A 17,249-nucleotide genomic window follows, 5' to 3' on the forward strand; every position below is an offset into this window, starting at 1 on the left:
AACTAGGAATTAAGTAGCATCGAGAAAATTCCTTTTTGAAACTAAAAAAAATATCCTGGTATCCTTTTCAATACAAGAATAGTGTTTGAGGCAATTATGTTACAAATAAGTCCTAACAAACTAAGATGAGTGAGTTATGAAAAAGTTCTGCAGTCATATGAAACAGGGTAAAGCATGCTTGATATCATGCCAACTAAAATAATTAACTTTGCTCTGAGAAGTATGTAAATTTATGAAGAGAGAACTCGTGCTGTTCTGTTTGTCCTGGGAAGGTGTAGCGTTTACCTGTGCCAAAAAGGCAAAGTGCTGAGTGATTAATTACCCAGTAGAATAAAACTTGCTTACTCATGTATCTAAGGCATGTTAAAACTCTAGCTGATTTGCTGTATTCTAGAACTGTAGCTTATGTTTTAATATACATTAATACTAATGATGTCTACCTTTCTCCTGCGGTAGATATGTGTGCTGAGTTGGCTAGCAGTACCTACGATCTTACACATAGAAGTAATGTTAAGTATCACGTCTGTTCACAGCCATGCCCCAGTGTACTCGCTCTGGATAGCGAACCATAGCCTGAAGGAGTATTGAACCAGGCTGAAGAAGTGCTGGACACTGCGTGGGTGATAAAGGCAGAAGCAAAATTGTAAGGCGGAAAGAAACATGCAAATGTTTACAACTTTAAACAGAACAACTCAGGTGAAACTAATTTTTGCTATGTCTGCCTTTTACTTTTGTAAGGTAAAATCAAATGATTTAAAAGTGAACTCATGCAAAGTTGAGAAAATGCAGAATAATCTGTCAGGCTAAGGGGGATCTACTAAATATGAGCAGAGCTGGTAGCAAACATATTTCTTGTTGTAAACTGCAGTTCTATTGAGATAGTATTTTTGAACATACTTGTGTTCATTTTATCATGGAGAGATTTTTGTAGGGGGGAAGAAGTGTGCTAGTGTAAGCTAACCATTTTAGATTTTAATTTTAAGATGGCTTTTCATCATATCACAGTATGCATTTTTAAGAAGCCAGAATTTGAAATTGTTTATTATTGAAGCACCCTTTCAATAACTAAAGAATTAAAATACTTTAGGCGAATCATAAATTTGTTACGTTAAGAGTCTAAAAGTCTGAAATCTTAACATACGAATTGGAATTTTTGGTAAAATTGAATTTCTTTTGTCTACTACAGGTTTAATGAAGAACATGCATATTTGATGACTAAAAATAGCTGAATGATGCACTTCAGTACACTTTTTATAGAAGAATTTTAATCCTGACTGGAAACCTTCAGAGTCAGATTGCTGCTAAAGAGCCATCTGCGAACGTGAAATACGGGTATGTCGAAAGAAGCCGTTAGTCAGCTTTGCAGATTGCCTCATCCAGCCCGGCTCCGGGGCTCGATCGCTCCGGCCGCTCCTTCATCTACCCCTGAGCCCGGGGGCGCCCGGACCGTCGGCCCCGACCCCGGGACGGTCCCCGCGCCGCTCTGTGTCTCCGCAGCCAGTGGGCGGTGCCGGGGCGTGTCGGGCCGCTATAATACCGGCGGGGTGGGCGCTGGGTGCAGTTGCACCGCCGGCGAACAGAGATGCTGCGAGTGCGGTGCTTGCGCGGGGGAAGCCGGGGAGCCGAAGCGGCGCATTATATCGGCTGGCGGGTTGGTGCCGCGCAGATCCGCCGCCCGCCTCCTGGGGGCTGGGGTTGAGGGTGCTCCGTCGGGAGGAGGTCATGTGCGGGGGGTTGTGAGCGGGCGCGGAACAGCTACAGGCTTCTTTGACTCTCCCGTGCATCCTCCCGGGTCAGCAGCACAGAGTTCAGTGACTCCAGTCGCCACTGTCAATGCTGTGCTCCTATGTCGTTACCCTTCTAAACTGAGTGTATTTTAAAAGGCAGATTTGAGCATCTAGTTGGTTGTGAATAGATTAGAGTGTCTGTAACAAACGGTGTGTTTCTGTTAGTGCTCCAAATAATGTACATTGCTTTGGGATTACAGACTAAGGTGCTCATGGACTGAACCATTGCCCTTTGCCTTTTGTAAGGGAAACTTAATTTTCATTCTCATTTTTATTTTAAGCTTGGAAGAGTCTTTACAGGATGGGTGCAGCGATCTTTGCAGAGCACCCAGGCAGCTACAGCCTCCCAGAACACCTGTGCTGCTGATGACAACAAGGCCACTAGCCCTGTGCCTAAGGACTGTCCTGTTTGCTCGTACAATGAATGGGACCCACTGGAAGAGGTCATTGTGGGAAGAGCTGAAAATGCATGCGTCCCACCTTTTTCTGTGGAGGTTAAGGTAAACAATAAAACAAACTTAAAAAGGAAATAATGCACTTTTTTATATATACAATTTGCTTAAGGTTTATGGTGAACAAGGTCTGGTATTTACTCTTGAAGCTGCTTCTTTCAAAGGAGTTGTTTACATCTGTGAAACTTTGCACATAGCCATATTGGTGGGAAATAAGCTTTTTCTTTCAACTGAATTGTAAAACAGCTAGTAGTAGAGAGAATCTCTAATACGTTCAGTCTGCTCTAGTAATATAGCCCTGATGCTATCAAAGTGCATACTGTAGCTTTTGAGATAGTTGGTAGGACTGATGAAAGTTTAATTGGGCTCAAAAGTAGGGTTACTGCTTGAAAAAAGGTGTACTTTACTACTTCACAGTCTGAGAAATACAGAGTTCCATAGCTGTAGACTAGCAGGACCATTCTGTTTAAATAGCTCAGTGCAGCTCTTATGTGCTGTGGTAAGTATTGTATGGAAACACATACTCCTCTGTTTTTCAGTGTTTTTCTGTGCCTAAAACTACAGCGGCTACCTAAATAAACCCACGTTTCTTTGTTCTCTGAAATGTTGTATTTTAGAACAGGAGCACTCAAACAATGGGCTTGCTCCAGATTTTTACTGTGTACTTTATTTGGACTTTAAAGTTGCTAAGTGTATGTTGTTACCTGCATTCATGGGGATGATCCTGAATTATTCTCTTCCACTGTGTCATAGTACAGTACTATCTCCAAGGCAGCATGTAATCCACATCTATAACGCAAAATGAGCTGCTACGCTACTTTTGCTGAAAAGACCTTAGTAATGTTTCAAAGGATATCTTGACAAAGTTGACTGGAAGACCTCAATTAAGAAGGTGAATTTTTCTGATTTGGCATTGAAGAAATGACAAACAAAGATACTGAAAATATGTTTAAAGTGCTAGAAATGGTAGTTAGAGGAAGTTTGGGACGTACTTGTGGAGAAGACTTCCCCTATCCCCTTTTACGTTTGTTTTTTTAGAATCTGGACTATGATTCTGGGCAAAAGTAGTTGGAGGAGTGTGAATGAATTACTGCAGCTTGGTAGTTCTAATCCCGAGACAGAAGAGTAATTTGACTTGTATCAGGACACTTGAGATGATATCTTGGCCCCAGTGAGCGCAATGACAATTTTACCACTGACTTCATTATAACCTTTATTTACTCCTTGAAAGCTGAAGCTCAGTTACCAACCTCTGGAATCCTGTTTTAGACACTCCAAAGATACTCTAGTAGCTTCAGAAAAAGAAGTCAATGAGGATTGGCATGTCTAATACGCAAGTGTATGTATGTGCATTTATGTACTTCACACTGCCATAATGAACGTACAGAAAGAGTAAGGAAAAAACGTGTCTAACTTACGTTGTAACATTAAATGAGACAAAATTCTGTTCTCAAGTAGTGGTCAAGGGCTTGCTTTACTGTCAGAAAAAAATACTATTTCAAATATCTAACTGCCTGAAATGTGACATGCTATAAAGCTAGCCTGGTTCTACTGCCTATTAAGCCATAACTAATCAAACGAGGTCAGAACTTCACTTTCTGTTACATGCAATATCAAAAGCTCAGTGAGGAATGTCAAAGTATAGAATTATCTCTGCAATTCAAATACCTACAACTTGGGGTTAAAGCGCTTTAAGTTTAGCTTTGCTTTATGTAAACTGCCAAATCTAAAGGATACATTGGCCACAACAGGTAACAGTAAGAGAGCATGCCAGCTGAGATGTGGTTTCCTCTTGTTTTCTCTGCTTTTGTCTTAAACTTTGCTGTAGAAATTACAACAGTAACTTTACCTGGGGTTTTTGCTGAATAATCCAAACAATAGCCCAAATCCTATCTCGCCAATACTGAAAGATATTAATAGATTCAGTTACTGTTCAAATCTCTCTGTGACTGAAAGGTAAGGCATGTATGTGTGTGCTGCTCTAGTGTAATACAATAGCCAGAAATCCCTGTTACTGTCCTTGTAAGTAGCAATACTGGGGTTGATGTGTATCCCGCGCCTTCTGCCAAGTATAAATGAGGGTCATTGGTTATAAAACCCGCAGCTTAAAACTAGCGAATTTGAGTTGCGTAAGGAAAAATTGAAGCTCTGGACCTCGGATGCTTTAAAAAACACATCTCAAATTATAACTCAAGTTTGTTATATACTTGCTTTGAGGTACTTCTAAGTTGTGTCTTAAGATTGTATACATGTCTGTTTACAGAGTATTTAAGTGCAGGAAATATGGCTCCACTCAGTACTTTGAGAAGTGGTTTTGGTATACACAGGTCTCTCTGCTGTGATGTGGGAATGATGTGCTTGGCTTAAGAAGGAGGAAGGAATGAACTGAATAGGGAGCCCTACATATCTGATGAATATTAACAAGCTGACACTTGCATATCCTCTTGGGAGCTTGAAATGGGCTATGTAGGTTATGTAGAGGTAAATACACTATTGGGAAACATGGGAAATCTTAACTAGGAGATTAACAACTACGTTAATTAGGAGAATGCCCTTTTTTGATTTAGCACTTTGGTCAAAAATATCACATTTCAGATGTATTCTTCTGAAGGAGTTGACACTTAGTCTGAAATGAGTTGTATGTATATGATCAAAGGGGCTTGAAATCTCAACCCTGAGTTGGTATGAAAGAGATGTCCCAGTCATATACCCTTTTCCCAGTTATTCAGAAGGTAGGGAATATGAGTGGTGGCATGGTGGTAGCCCTTAGTCTGTCATAACTTTAAGATTATGCCATCATATTAATGCAAGACAAGTATAATTTCCCAGGTGTGAAAAGAGCACTACTAGAGGACACCTGGTGAAGAGGGGAGCCGCACCTGTTATGAATTAATGATCTTCAAATACATCATGGGTGGCTCTGAAAATAACTAGTTTTACTCCTTAGGACAAATTTGTCTCATTAGCAGAACAGGTTTCCATAGGAGTGCTAGGCACTTCTTGTGATCTGCATGTGACATCTCAACAGCTGGCAAGTCTGAGGTGATCAAATTACCCAAGACCTCACTTACAGAAAAAGAACAAATCCTTTGGGAAGGATGGAAAGAAGCTTCAGTACTGGAGGAGGAGGATGGCCATGCTGAGATCTTTGCCTGGGCTCTCTATATAAATGTTAAGAATGCCTAAAAGGTTGAATTTTCTCTTCCTTCTGCCTTACCCCTCTAGCATGAGGGCAAATATCCAGAAATAGTAGAGAGTAGAGCGGATGGCCTGGATTGTTAAAGGAGATCAGGCATGCCTTCAGATGAATGGCCTTGCCTCCTTGGGGCTCACTGACAGTATTAGCACAAAATCATTACATTGTTTCTGTCCAGAACATTGCTTTCTGAAAGGTAGTCAGGACTGCAGTGTCAGATGACCTCATGCTTGGAAGGGCAGGTTCTCCTGCATCCCCTTGCTGTCACTCATGCTGCCTGAATGAGCAGGACTCAGTTTGGTAGAAGGAAGGCCTGACCACTTGCTCACCTGTTCCTGAGCCCTTCTGCTGTAGTTCCAGAAGGGCTCCATATGTACTTGTTCCTCTGTCATGTTAGTGTTAGCAGAGACCCATCAAAACTGCTGGTTTCACAGTTTATAAATCTGAATGAAATGCTTTCAAAGATACACCGAAGTGAAGCAGCATCATTCGTTTTGATTATATGTCCGGATTCTCTTAACCGTGAGAACTAGGATGTTATTTTGAATTAGCTTTTAATTTGAGAAGACTATCACAGGATTTCAGGAGCAGAGGATTTAGGCCTGTAAATGCTGTACTTGCTTTAATCCAACTCTGACAGGTGAATTTAGTATCTCTTGCATTTTCTAGACTGCTGCTGTACCTGAAGTATGGCCCCTTCTAGCCAACAAGGCATGTTACCTGTACTTGGGATGGCTTTAGAATTCCCGATGTCACCACTGTGACAGTACCGAAGTGGGGTTTTAACAAGGTGACTATGGATGTGTGCGTTTTGGAGATAAGCTCAAGGTTGTTTTCATTTTAAAAACATGTCAGCTAGCTTTATTAAATAGCAGAGTCGTGTTTGCTGTGTTCGGTGTGTTTGTACAGGTCTAGTGTAATAAGGACCAAATCTTTCATGGCTACTTGGCTATACTAGCCACTAAATACTGATTGAAGTGTAATGTAGTCTCTTGGGTTTTATCTGTGATTTGATAAATAATGAGACTTTCTGTAGGGCTAAGGCTAAAGAGGGGAAGAGAATTCTAGAAATATTTATTATGTTATTTATTATAATAGTATTTCCTTCAGTAGAAACAATATAAGCTATTGATCCATCTATATCCAAAAATACGAGGAAACAAAACATCCTGAATCCCATCTAAAAGTCAAACTAAACTTGCAAGAGGCAATGAAATGCGTTCTTACTTCTCTACATTCCAGATGGCATTTCTTTTTTCCCTGCTATTCCTCAGAGGACTTTTTTTTTTTTTCTTGGGCATCATGGCACATATACAGTCTGTTAGCAGTACTGAAATTATCTGCCAGTTCAATGAACCTGCTTAGCAGATACAGCTGAAACTTACCTTTGTTACTATATGTAAGTGTTCGTGAAAACATCAGCCATTCACAACTACAAATAGTCTTAACACCAAGTTAACACAAGTTTAATAATTGGACACGTGCACATCACAAAACATCTGAGTGAAACCTTACCAATGGTGTGTATAAATAGGAGTAGTAAAGATAGCAGAGTGCTACCAGAATATGAATTCTCAACCAGGAATAATTGAGCATTTATCTGAAGCATCGATGCTTCTCCCTTCCTTTCCCCCTCCCACCCCTCCTCTCCTGCCCCTTTATTTTAGAAGAATCAGCAGATCATTAACATTTCTTATCAAGTCTTCAAAATATTGCAGGAACCAAATACAAGGCACAGTATGACCTGTTAGGGTCATAACACATATAAAACAACAGGAAGTCAGTGAAAGAACAAGAAACTTTGGACATTAAGAATTGTGTCTTATGCATCTGTTTCACTCTACCAAAAACACTGATGCTTATTCTTTGTTACTTACCTGTCCTTTTGTTTTAGGCCAACACATATGAAAAGTATTGGGGATTTTATCAGAAATTTGGAGGCCAGAGCTTTCCCAAAGACCATGTAAAAAAAGCTATTGCTGAAATTGAAGAGATGTGCAATATTTTGAAAAGAGAAGGTGTAATCGTCAAGAGGCCTGATCCAATTGACTGGTCTGTGAAGTATAAAACACCTGATTTTGAGTCTACAGGTAAATGTTCTTCCATTGTTGAAGGCCTTCTCTGTTTAGCTCTTGTCTGAGACATTTTGGATGTCTAGTCTACCTTCTTGCTTGGAGCAGGATTACTGCCAGTGCTAGATGAGGTCAGTGATAGCTTTGTGTAGCTATGACTTGGAAAATCTCCAGGGATGGAGATTCTGCCACCCAGTTTGCTGATCTGTTTCAGTGCGGCATGGTTTTCCTAATGAAAGACTTTTTTCTAATACCGAGCCTGAACTTCCCACACCAGCATCTGTTGCCTGATTCCCTTGCTCTGTTGTCACTGACACTACCAAAAAATGTTCATCTGTCATGTTTAATGGCCCTGAAATTAGCTGTAGACTGTTACTGCTTTGTCCTCTAGTTGCAACATGAAATAAGCTGAGGTCTCTCCGCTTCTTCTCCCAGGTCATGTGCTGTAAGGCCCCCCTGACTGTCTCGATAGCTCTTTGTTGGATCCTAGACTTGGATCCATCTTAAACTATGGAGGCCAAAACTGGAAACAGTTTTCCAGGAGGATCCTCACTAGTGTCAACAAAACTTGAATGTTTCTTTACCTTCAGGCCAAGATTCCTCAGTAAGAGCACATTGGCTTGTACTGAGCTGTGCATCAAGCATGGTCTCCAGGCTCTTTTCATGTCAGACATGTTCTTAAGTTGTTCTAGTGGAATTCAAATTCATTAGGGAACAGATAATATTGATGAAAAGTCTAATGGGACTGCTTCCTGCACTAGTTCTGTGTTCCATCAAATTCCTCTTCTGTACTAACACTTCTTGAAAGGATGGCATATAAAGAAATGAGGTCCTCTTGGAAAACTTGCTACCCATCATCACCTTTTGAAGTCATCTGAGTAATTCATAAGCATTTGTCTAGTTAACTTCCATTAACCAAATTATGAAGTGAAGGCTTTGTAGAAAAAGTTGCATGTATTTTGGAAAAAAAAAAAAAGTAACTTTGAAAATTTACTGAAGAATGTAAAGACCTCAGATTACGTGCTGGTTTCTTGACTTTGCTAAAGATGCTTTTTGCCATTCTTTTGGATAGAAGTAGTGGTAAAAAGGAGGGTGAAAAGTGAATAAACTGAAAGAGCTGAGAAAAGCATATTTGTCTCATAGGTTAATGGCGTTTTTCCTTTCAGGTATGTATGCTGCCATGCCAAGAGACATCCTGTTGGTGGTGGGAAATGAAATTATTGAAGCGCCTATGGCTTGGCGTGCTCGGTTCTTTGAGTACAGAGCATATAGACGAATAATCAAAGATTATTTCAACTCTGGTGCTAAGTGGACAACTGCCCCCAAACCCACAATGGCAGATGAACTCTATGATCAGGTATTGTTCTCATTGTGCTTCAGAACTTCAGTTCTGGTTATATAGAATTTTGTTGATAGTTTCAACCTGATATCTAGCTTTTACAAAACGGGGGGAGAACAAAACAAATCTGGAAATTTGCGGGTTTACTAGTGGTATGCAAATATTCTGTAGCCTTTCCAAATGAAACCGAGTGTGTGCAATTAGGGAATAAGAAACAGGAAGTTGTGTCTATTGAATTCAAGTCTGCTTTGAATTGTTTTGATTACTGGCTGTAATTTAGGACTACTGAAGAGGAAGGAATGCTAGAAAGACATCACAAAGGTTACATTAAAGAATTAAGATTCCCTAAGAATGTCGGTATGTCCTGAGTGTATCAGGAAAGTGGGAAAGAATATATATTTTGTCACAGGAAAAAAACCCTCACGATCTTTGTCTTGCATGATGATTAGTATTTTGAAAGTTATGTAAAAGAAATAGTGGGGGATCTAAATTGTGAGTATTTACCTTCCAAATATTTAAGTGACTTTTTTTCTTTAATTTTTTTCTTTTGTAATAATTTTGACTCAGACAATTTTGGTAGTTTCCTATAGGCCCCCAAATGCATTAGGACCTTGGTAAGAGCACCTACAATAAGTGCAGTAAAACTGGTTGTGGAATGATCATAACTTTCTGGGAACAGTGACATCTTATCAATGATGCAAAGAAGTCTTTGTTAAACAGAATTACTTTAGACTAGTAATCTGTCAGTATTGGAAAACTTCCAGACCCTGTTCTAAAATATAGAAACTACTTATCCAGTAGTTTTTGTTCGCTGGGTTTTTTTTACACCTCATTTGTTCTGAATTGCATTGTTTCATTCTAAAATCTGTTTAAATTCCTGAAGATCTACCTTCTACAATATCTGAAGATCTACCTTCTACATTCTAAAATGTGGAAAAAGTAGGGAGTCCACCTTTGTTAGGAAATAGCTTACATCCCAGTATTTCTGTCACTCCACAGTGACTTGTTGGTCTGACCGTTAAACTCCAATGGTAATGAATATTTTTTTATCCAGAAGCCGGAATATTATAGAGTCAGTGGCTCTGAAAAGCACTTAATTTCTCAATATAACTATTGTCTCTTACTCCATCACCTATTCTTGAATGTATTTTAAACCTTTTCCTTAAACTTCCACATTTGTGCTTGCTTTTTTTATTCTAGTAACAAGTAAACCAGACCACCTCCAAGGAACAAACTAGCTATAAACTTATTTTCTCAATTTCAAAATACTGTTCAGTAGGAAATAGTTTGAAAACTTTCCCTTACCATCTCCTTTTTCTATAACTAGGATTATCCAATCCACTCTGTTGAAGACAGGCATAAACTGGCTGCTCAGGGAAAATTTGTAACTACTGAATTTGAGCCATGCTTTGATGCTGCTGACTTCATTAGAGCTGGAAGAGATATCTTTGTACAAAGGAGCCAGGTAAGCAAAGGTTTCTTCCAACAGTTTTGGTATCTATCTGAATGATTGATATTTGTATTTCTGTCTTTTTAAATTCCTGAACAGCATTAAAATAAGAGTATTGACAAAAGAAGTTGCTGTTCATAGAATGTCTGATGTACCGGCTGAGACTGTCTTATAGCTAAGGGGTTAGCTAAAGGCACAAACTTCTGTTGTTTTGGCTTTAAATATTTATTTGAATAAAACCTTAGATATACTAAGCTTAGATGCACTTTATATTCTAACCTGGTGAAACTTACTATGTCCTGTTTTCAGGTTACAAATTACATGGGCATTGAATGGATGAGGCGACATCTTGCACCAGACTACAGAGTGCATATAATATCCTTTAAGGATCCTAACCCTATGCACATTGATGCCACTTTTAATATCATTGGACCTGGCCTTGTGCTTTCTAACCCAGATCGTCCCTGCCACCAGGTAAGAGTGTAGCAGAAGGGAAAGTGTTTTGTGCTTTAAAAATAATTCAGCTTGATTAGGTCCCTGCTCGATAATTGCTAATCCACAACTTTATTTTGTATACACTTGAATAATATTAAATTATTGAATTTAAATAGCACTCAGACAGTTGTTCAGGAACTTACAGATGTATTTGCATCTTGACTCTAGAATTTTCTCAGCAGTGCAATGACCACTGTTCTCCCCCAGTTTTCTGCTGTGGCTCTTTATGCTTACCTACTGTGAGACTAGGCAGATGTGTTGTGTGTTTCTTCTGATGTACAGAGCATACATACGATGGAAGCAATCTATTTTGAAATAGTGTAGTATCAAAGCAAGTACAAAGGATATACTACTTGTCTGAACACTTCCACTACTTAAATATATTAATTGTACCCAAGGAGAAATTGAGGGTTTCCTGCTGCTCAGATGAGTAATCCCCCTTTTTTATTCTTATTTTGGAAGCCTCTCCTTTGGTATTGGTTAACTGTACCAATGGCAGGAGGCTGGTAGTTCCTCAGGCATTCAGTTTTGAAAAACTGAGTGAGAAATACATTTTGAAGAGTAGGAGAGACATGGTTCGGTATGTAAAACCTACTACTTCACTCAGAAAAAGCTAATACTGCTAAACAGTGCAATCAGATCAGAAAGTGTTCCAGAGAGTACAAACTCATGTTACAGACATGTTACCTGTACTGTCAGTGTTTGAAGATTTTTTGTGAGGATCCCCATGATTTCAGAATCTGTACAACCACATGGGAATAGCTGAGCTGATACTGAAGCAGTGGGATAGAGCTGTGTGCAGCAGACATTACGGAACCATGTGCACAGCCTAGCTCTTAGAAGCAATATTAGTCTCTTCTCAGCAAGTGGCTTCAATGCAAATGGTCCCATTGAATTACTGCCTCTTGTAATATCCGTTATGAGAATATATTTTTTAAAACAATCATAGTCTTTTCCTTGCCTCTTCTCTTCCCCTGTTTTTCATAATCTTCCTTGCAAGAGGAGGCTCTTGGTCACTTTTTGTTAAACCCACGTGCTGGGACTCTTTTAGTGGAAAACTGCTGTCTGTGTAGATAGAAAAGATAGATGCAGCTTTCTTTCATAAAACCTAATTTGGCAGTTCTGGACGACTGGCAAATGGGGCGGAGGTGCAGGTGAAAGAGGGCTGCTCTTTAAAAATCCTGGCAGGCCAGGCTGGTTAGTGAGTTTTCAGAATGGGAGCTCCACCTCCTGGTAACACTTGAATAAAGAGCTCTTCCAAGTATTCAGACAATGAAGTGGAAAAGTCAGTTCTCCTTAGCCAAAATGTTCTCCTCTTATTTTTAACTTAATTTAGCTGTGTAATTCTTGAAGACCTAAATTATTTTGTTTCCTTTGTTAACTAAACTGCATATTAAGTTTCTTATGAAGCATGATGCAAACATAATTTTATGTGGTGGTTTTGGTGGGTTTGTTTCTATAAATGGCAGTGTAATTCATATTAATGACTTTTACAGTCATATGGGAAGAAACAGTACAAACAATAAAGAATTTAATTCCTTTGTGCTGTTATGAGTATCTTTACTTCATAGGCTCCAAATGGCGTGCGTTACCTTTTGTCTTAGTATACCTAGCATATATAAAACCAGTAGAAACAAATGCTAGTGGTATGCAAAGCTTGAAAAGGCTTTCAAAAAATGCTTGTATGAAAACTGGATTTGTGGATGGAACTTGAATGGGGACAAAAGTAGTGAACATAGGGAAGGGGACGTCATGTATATTGAAGAAGCCTGGGGAAGTGTGGCATAGGTTGTAGGATGTGATGTGATGCTTTAAGACTCTTGTTTAGAATCTAATTGCTCTTTCAGATTGAGCTCTTCAAGAAAGCAGGCTGGACTGTGATTCGCCCCCCAATGCCACTCATCCCAGATGGTATATTCACTCTTTCTTTTCTAAGAATTTCAAGAGTATTCTTAAGAGTATTAATATGCGGTGACATTGGTACAGTAGAAGGTTCATTCTCCTGTGTTTAGATCACCCACTGTGGATGTCTTCTAAATGGCTGTCCATGAATGTCCTAATGCTGGATGAGAAACGAGTGATGGTGGATGCCAATGAGACATCAATTCAGAAGATGTTTGAAAATCTGGGTATGTCCTTATGTATTTCAACATATACTTAAAACAAAATGATCACGATACCAACAATGCACATCAGGATGAACGAAGGTTTCGCTTAGAGTAGTCAAAGCAGCCAGCACTGGAAAAGGTACTCAAACAATTGGATTAGCAAGTAAGAATCATTCAGTGATTTCTCTCCTGAATATTTCAGTCATATGAATATATGCTTCTTGCATCTTGTGCCCCCTACAGCTTGCAGCAAATAAAAGCACGAGTAGCAATTAAAGTTACTGCTAGCATGCTTTTGAATGAGCCTTTTTAGCATAAAACTGTCTGTTCAGTCTGGAGGTCAAAGTCTGTCTTGGAGAGGTTGAGTGTGCATATTGCTGAGTGATGTAGAGCTGGCTATCCCTCATTGTCAAAATGCTTTCAGATTTTTCTCATTTTAACTCATTGTACTTTAAACTGTCAAATTAAGACCACTTAACCAGGTACTTTTGCGCATCAGTCCTATGAGGTGCAACCTCATGATAGGGTGGAATTCCTTTAGATATGCAGTGGCAGGAGAACTGTAATTGAATATAAAACCTGAAAGTCTTACTATGCACAGCTCACTGCAAAGATAAATAATATAGACTTAAAAATCTGAACTCATGCAGTTAATCCAACTGCTTCCATCATGCTGGGAGGGAAAGATGTAGGTAGATCTACTTGTGTCTCATAGTTGGTTAGTAGGATGGTGGCCAGATTGTTTTGTGCTACAGCCAGCTGACTATTGCTGCAGGATAAGTACATGGTGATGCAAAAGCTGACAGGGTAGAAAGATGACTGGTGGGCAGATGAGAAATCAAAAGAAGTGAGGGATCTTTGATTGTAGAGTGAAAGATAATATTCCCCAGTAGCAGAAGATTCCTTTAAAGGGAGAAAAATGATGTGAAGGAGAGAATGAGCCAAAGGTGGAAGACAGCAACTGCTAATCTAGCAGAAGGGTTCATGCCATGGATATGAGTGCACTTATTGAAGCTTTCATCAAATCTGAGATGATTGCAGGTGAGAACCGTGCAATCTAATGCTTTAATCTGATTGTAAAGACTGGCTATACAACCTTTAGTGAATCACGTAGTGTTTCAATCTTAGTTTATTTTAATTCTCTGCATGACCATGGAGCTGAGGGTTTATAAATGCTTGAGAGTACTTAAAAATGAAGCTATTAATGCTAATCATGACGTATCTTTCACACTTGAACTTCACAGTCCCTGTGAGTTCTAAATAAACTCCTGTAGTCAGTAAGTTCCTAGGACTGAGATGGGTCTACTGGGAACAAAACTATTGCTGACCTAGATGATGGATTCTACTGAGCTGCTCCTGAGAGTACCAAGAAGCAAAAAGGCAAACTTAATAACAGAAAAGTCTTCTGATCCTAATCCATCTGTCAGGACTTTGTATAAACTGAGCCACAGCTGAAACATCAGAGCTTAAAAGAAGTGTGAGGAAGCTTAACCTAGGTAGTTAAGTAAAACAGCCTCTTTCCCCTTTCAGAGAGAGAGAGGCCAGAGCTTTGTACTCTGGATGCTTCTTTTTATGAAAGACACTTGAAAGAGCACATTCAGTGTCTTAACCATAAATGCTCACACAGATTTATGTAAATGTGCCCTGGTCATATATTGTAGCAGAATTTCAGCTAATTCTTCACATACTGCAAAAACTGACTTTTTCTTTTTATTACTGGTACATCATAACACATGAAACACCAGCTGTGCTCCAGGCACTGTATATTCCTGAGGGTACCGCTGGAATAAACAAGCCAGTGATGTTCCTAGCTTGTTCTCTGCCTAGAATTTGGGAGAATAAATTCTTAACAAATGAGTAGGAAATACTTTCTGTACTTGCATCTAGCCATATGATCTGATAAAGCATTATCTAATGTTCTGATCAAAGCTTACCACATGAATTTGAGATTTTAATTTTAAAGTATGCAATGTATGTTTCTTGCAGGCATTTCTACAATTAAAGTGAATATTCGCCATGCCAATTCATTGGGAGGTGGTTTCCATTGCTGGACATGTGATATCCGCCGCCGTGGTACCCTGCAATCTTACTTTGACTAATTATGAGCCGGATAGGTGGCAATGGTTCAGCTTCTAAAATATGCATAGGAAATGAACAAATTAATTTCACTTCTGTTAAAACAACTGCATGAGCTCTAGTGCTTGGTCAGTGGTGTCCTTACAGTGGTCTGGTAAATGATTTATTCTCACATACTCTTCACTTTCAGCAGTATAATTGAAACTAGTTCCATCAGCAATAGAGGTTTTCTGGCTGGCTTTTTGAAAGATATACTTCATCTATGAAGCCTTTTCACATTGGCTTTGAATCTAAAAACTTGACAAGATAGCTAAAAGTTCTTGCTGGGAAAGCTTGGCCACCAGTATTGGACATCTACCTCTGGTTACTCTATCAAATAGGCAGCTTGAAATGTTAAACTTGAGTAAACTTTTCTTATTCCTTTTAATGAGTCTATTGTTCTAATATATTTGTGTTTAATGAGGTTAAAATAGATGCAACTGTACAGATCTCTTATGGAACCAAGTAATTTTATAATGTGTTTTGCGTCGAGCCATACAGATATTTACAGAGAACTTCCAGTATGATTTAACTTTTAAGACAAGTCTTGTCATGTCTTCCTACATTTTTCTTCTGATGCATGTCATGCATCTGAATACCTTTTTATATTGCTTTTTGTATTGCTGAAATTGATTTTTATTTAACTTTTAAGTGTACAACTGATAGCTAATATTCTGCTTGTAGAGGTTTCACTCTGAATTGTTTACATAACTCAACAAGGCACAAAACAAAAAAAAAAAAAAACACCAACCCACCAAAAACTCCCCTCTAAGTCTAAACCTCTGACACCTTACAACCCCTTCTTCCTCCATCTGTAGCAGATACAGAAAGAGGTATCAAAAATGCCAAATGCTGTGGAGGAATTTGAGTATTGATTACTGAATATGTACTTTTTATGTTAATAAAGTTTTTTTTGCATTCTCAATGTGTTGCCCTTCTGAAAACGAGCAAGCATGAAATGTCTGGATGCGTACATGTTTGTAGAACACAGATGGAAATACAAAATACACATGGATCTTTTTTTTTTCTGTAAAATGTGTAACATCCTAGGCACTTGTATAATGCAGAAAACCCTTGTACTATATTGTCCATGTAGTATGTTTCTGCTTCTGTTTTGCACAGAAGTATGACGAGTGGGGGAAAGTAACACTAATAGATAGTTCTTACCAGAGTGTGGAGGAATCCATTAAGTCAGGCAAGGTCGTGCACCCTGACAAAAAAGATGTCAGGCATAACATGATCACATATAAACCGTATTTTACCTAGAGTTGGGTAGGTCTAAACAGGTTATATGTCAACAAGCTAGAATGCTTTAAGAGCTAAGGAGACAGCTGCCAGCACTTGACCATGTAGAGATGGGTCCTTCTTTTCCCTTTAAAATCAAGGCTCTTTAGACAATGGAAATTGATCTGAGTCTTGCTGTAACCAAGCTTTGCTTTCCACTATTGACAATGGAGCTGGACAGCTGTGTAGAGGAGCGCGTGCAGCAGGTCATCTTTCCCATTGTTCTGCATGCCGTAGTGCTGAAATGATATCTGTGTGTTTGTGCTTGGCATAAGATAGCACAAGGTACAGCCTGAAATCATTAAAAGCTCTGGCCAAATGTGGATTAGTAGCAGACACATGCAGCCCGTCCAGGACTAAGGAGACTGCACTTTCATATCATGTTACGCGTGACTCCTACTTGACAGGGCAGTAGTGCTTTATACGAACATTACAAATGTTCTGACTTCATCTCGGTGTACTCTTCTGAAGCAATTGTGGTACAAGACTATCACAGTTTCTTTTTCACCCCTGAAAGAACGTGATTGACCCCTAGCGATGAAAGTGCTGCATGTACCATGACCTTAATGTTTCCTTTCTCTGGGAAACACACTGCTGTCTGTTCCGATGTGATCAGTCATTTATTTCTTGTTCTTCAGAGCAATAGCAGAGGAAGGATTGGTGGGGACATCTGTATGTTTATTCTGATAATGAAGGTGTAGTTCCTTCAAAAATACCATAGACTGGAGATTTTGACATCACAGGGAAACACTCAAGACACATTTAGCTTCAGCATTAGACTAAAAGCTTAAGTTTAGTTCCCAACAAATGCCTGAACTTTAAAGTTTTTCAGTTACCACCATTCATATGCTATTCTGATTTGTAGTGTTGAATTAAGGCATGGGTATCCAATCGTGAGCATGACTGAAAATTTATAAAGAACCTTGGGTAGTTGTTTATACCTATTTGGGA

General features: G+C 39.1%; 1 protein-coding gene across 1 annotated transcript; it reads left to right on the top strand.

The window, feature by feature from the left end:
- Positions 1–1,498: 1,498 nt before the first annotated feature.
- On the top strand, positions 1,499–15,939 carry GATM (glycine amidinotransferase). Its single transcript, XM_063346258.1, has 9 exons — positions 1,499–1,651; positions 2,069–2,287; positions 7,330–7,525; positions 8,674–8,864; positions 10,174–10,311; positions 10,606–10,770; positions 12,639–12,702; positions 12,804–12,920; positions 14,886–15,939. Exons 1-9 carry the CDS (start codon positions 1,583–1,585, stop codon positions 14,996–14,998), a joined length of 1,272 nt encoding a protein of 423 aa, XP_063202328.1. The 5' UTR covers positions 1,499–1,582; the 3' UTR covers positions 14,999–15,939.
- The last annotated feature ends 1,310 nt before the right edge of the window (positions 15,940–17,249 follow it).

Source organism: Chroicocephalus ridibundus, chromosome 9 (genome assembly GCF_963924245.1).
Source record: "Chroicocephalus ridibundus chromosome 9, bChrRid1.1, whole genome shotgun sequence".
In the NCBI taxonomy this organism is placed as follows: Eukaryota; Metazoa; Chordata; class Aves; order Charadriiformes; family Laridae; genus Chroicocephalus; species Chroicocephalus ridibundus.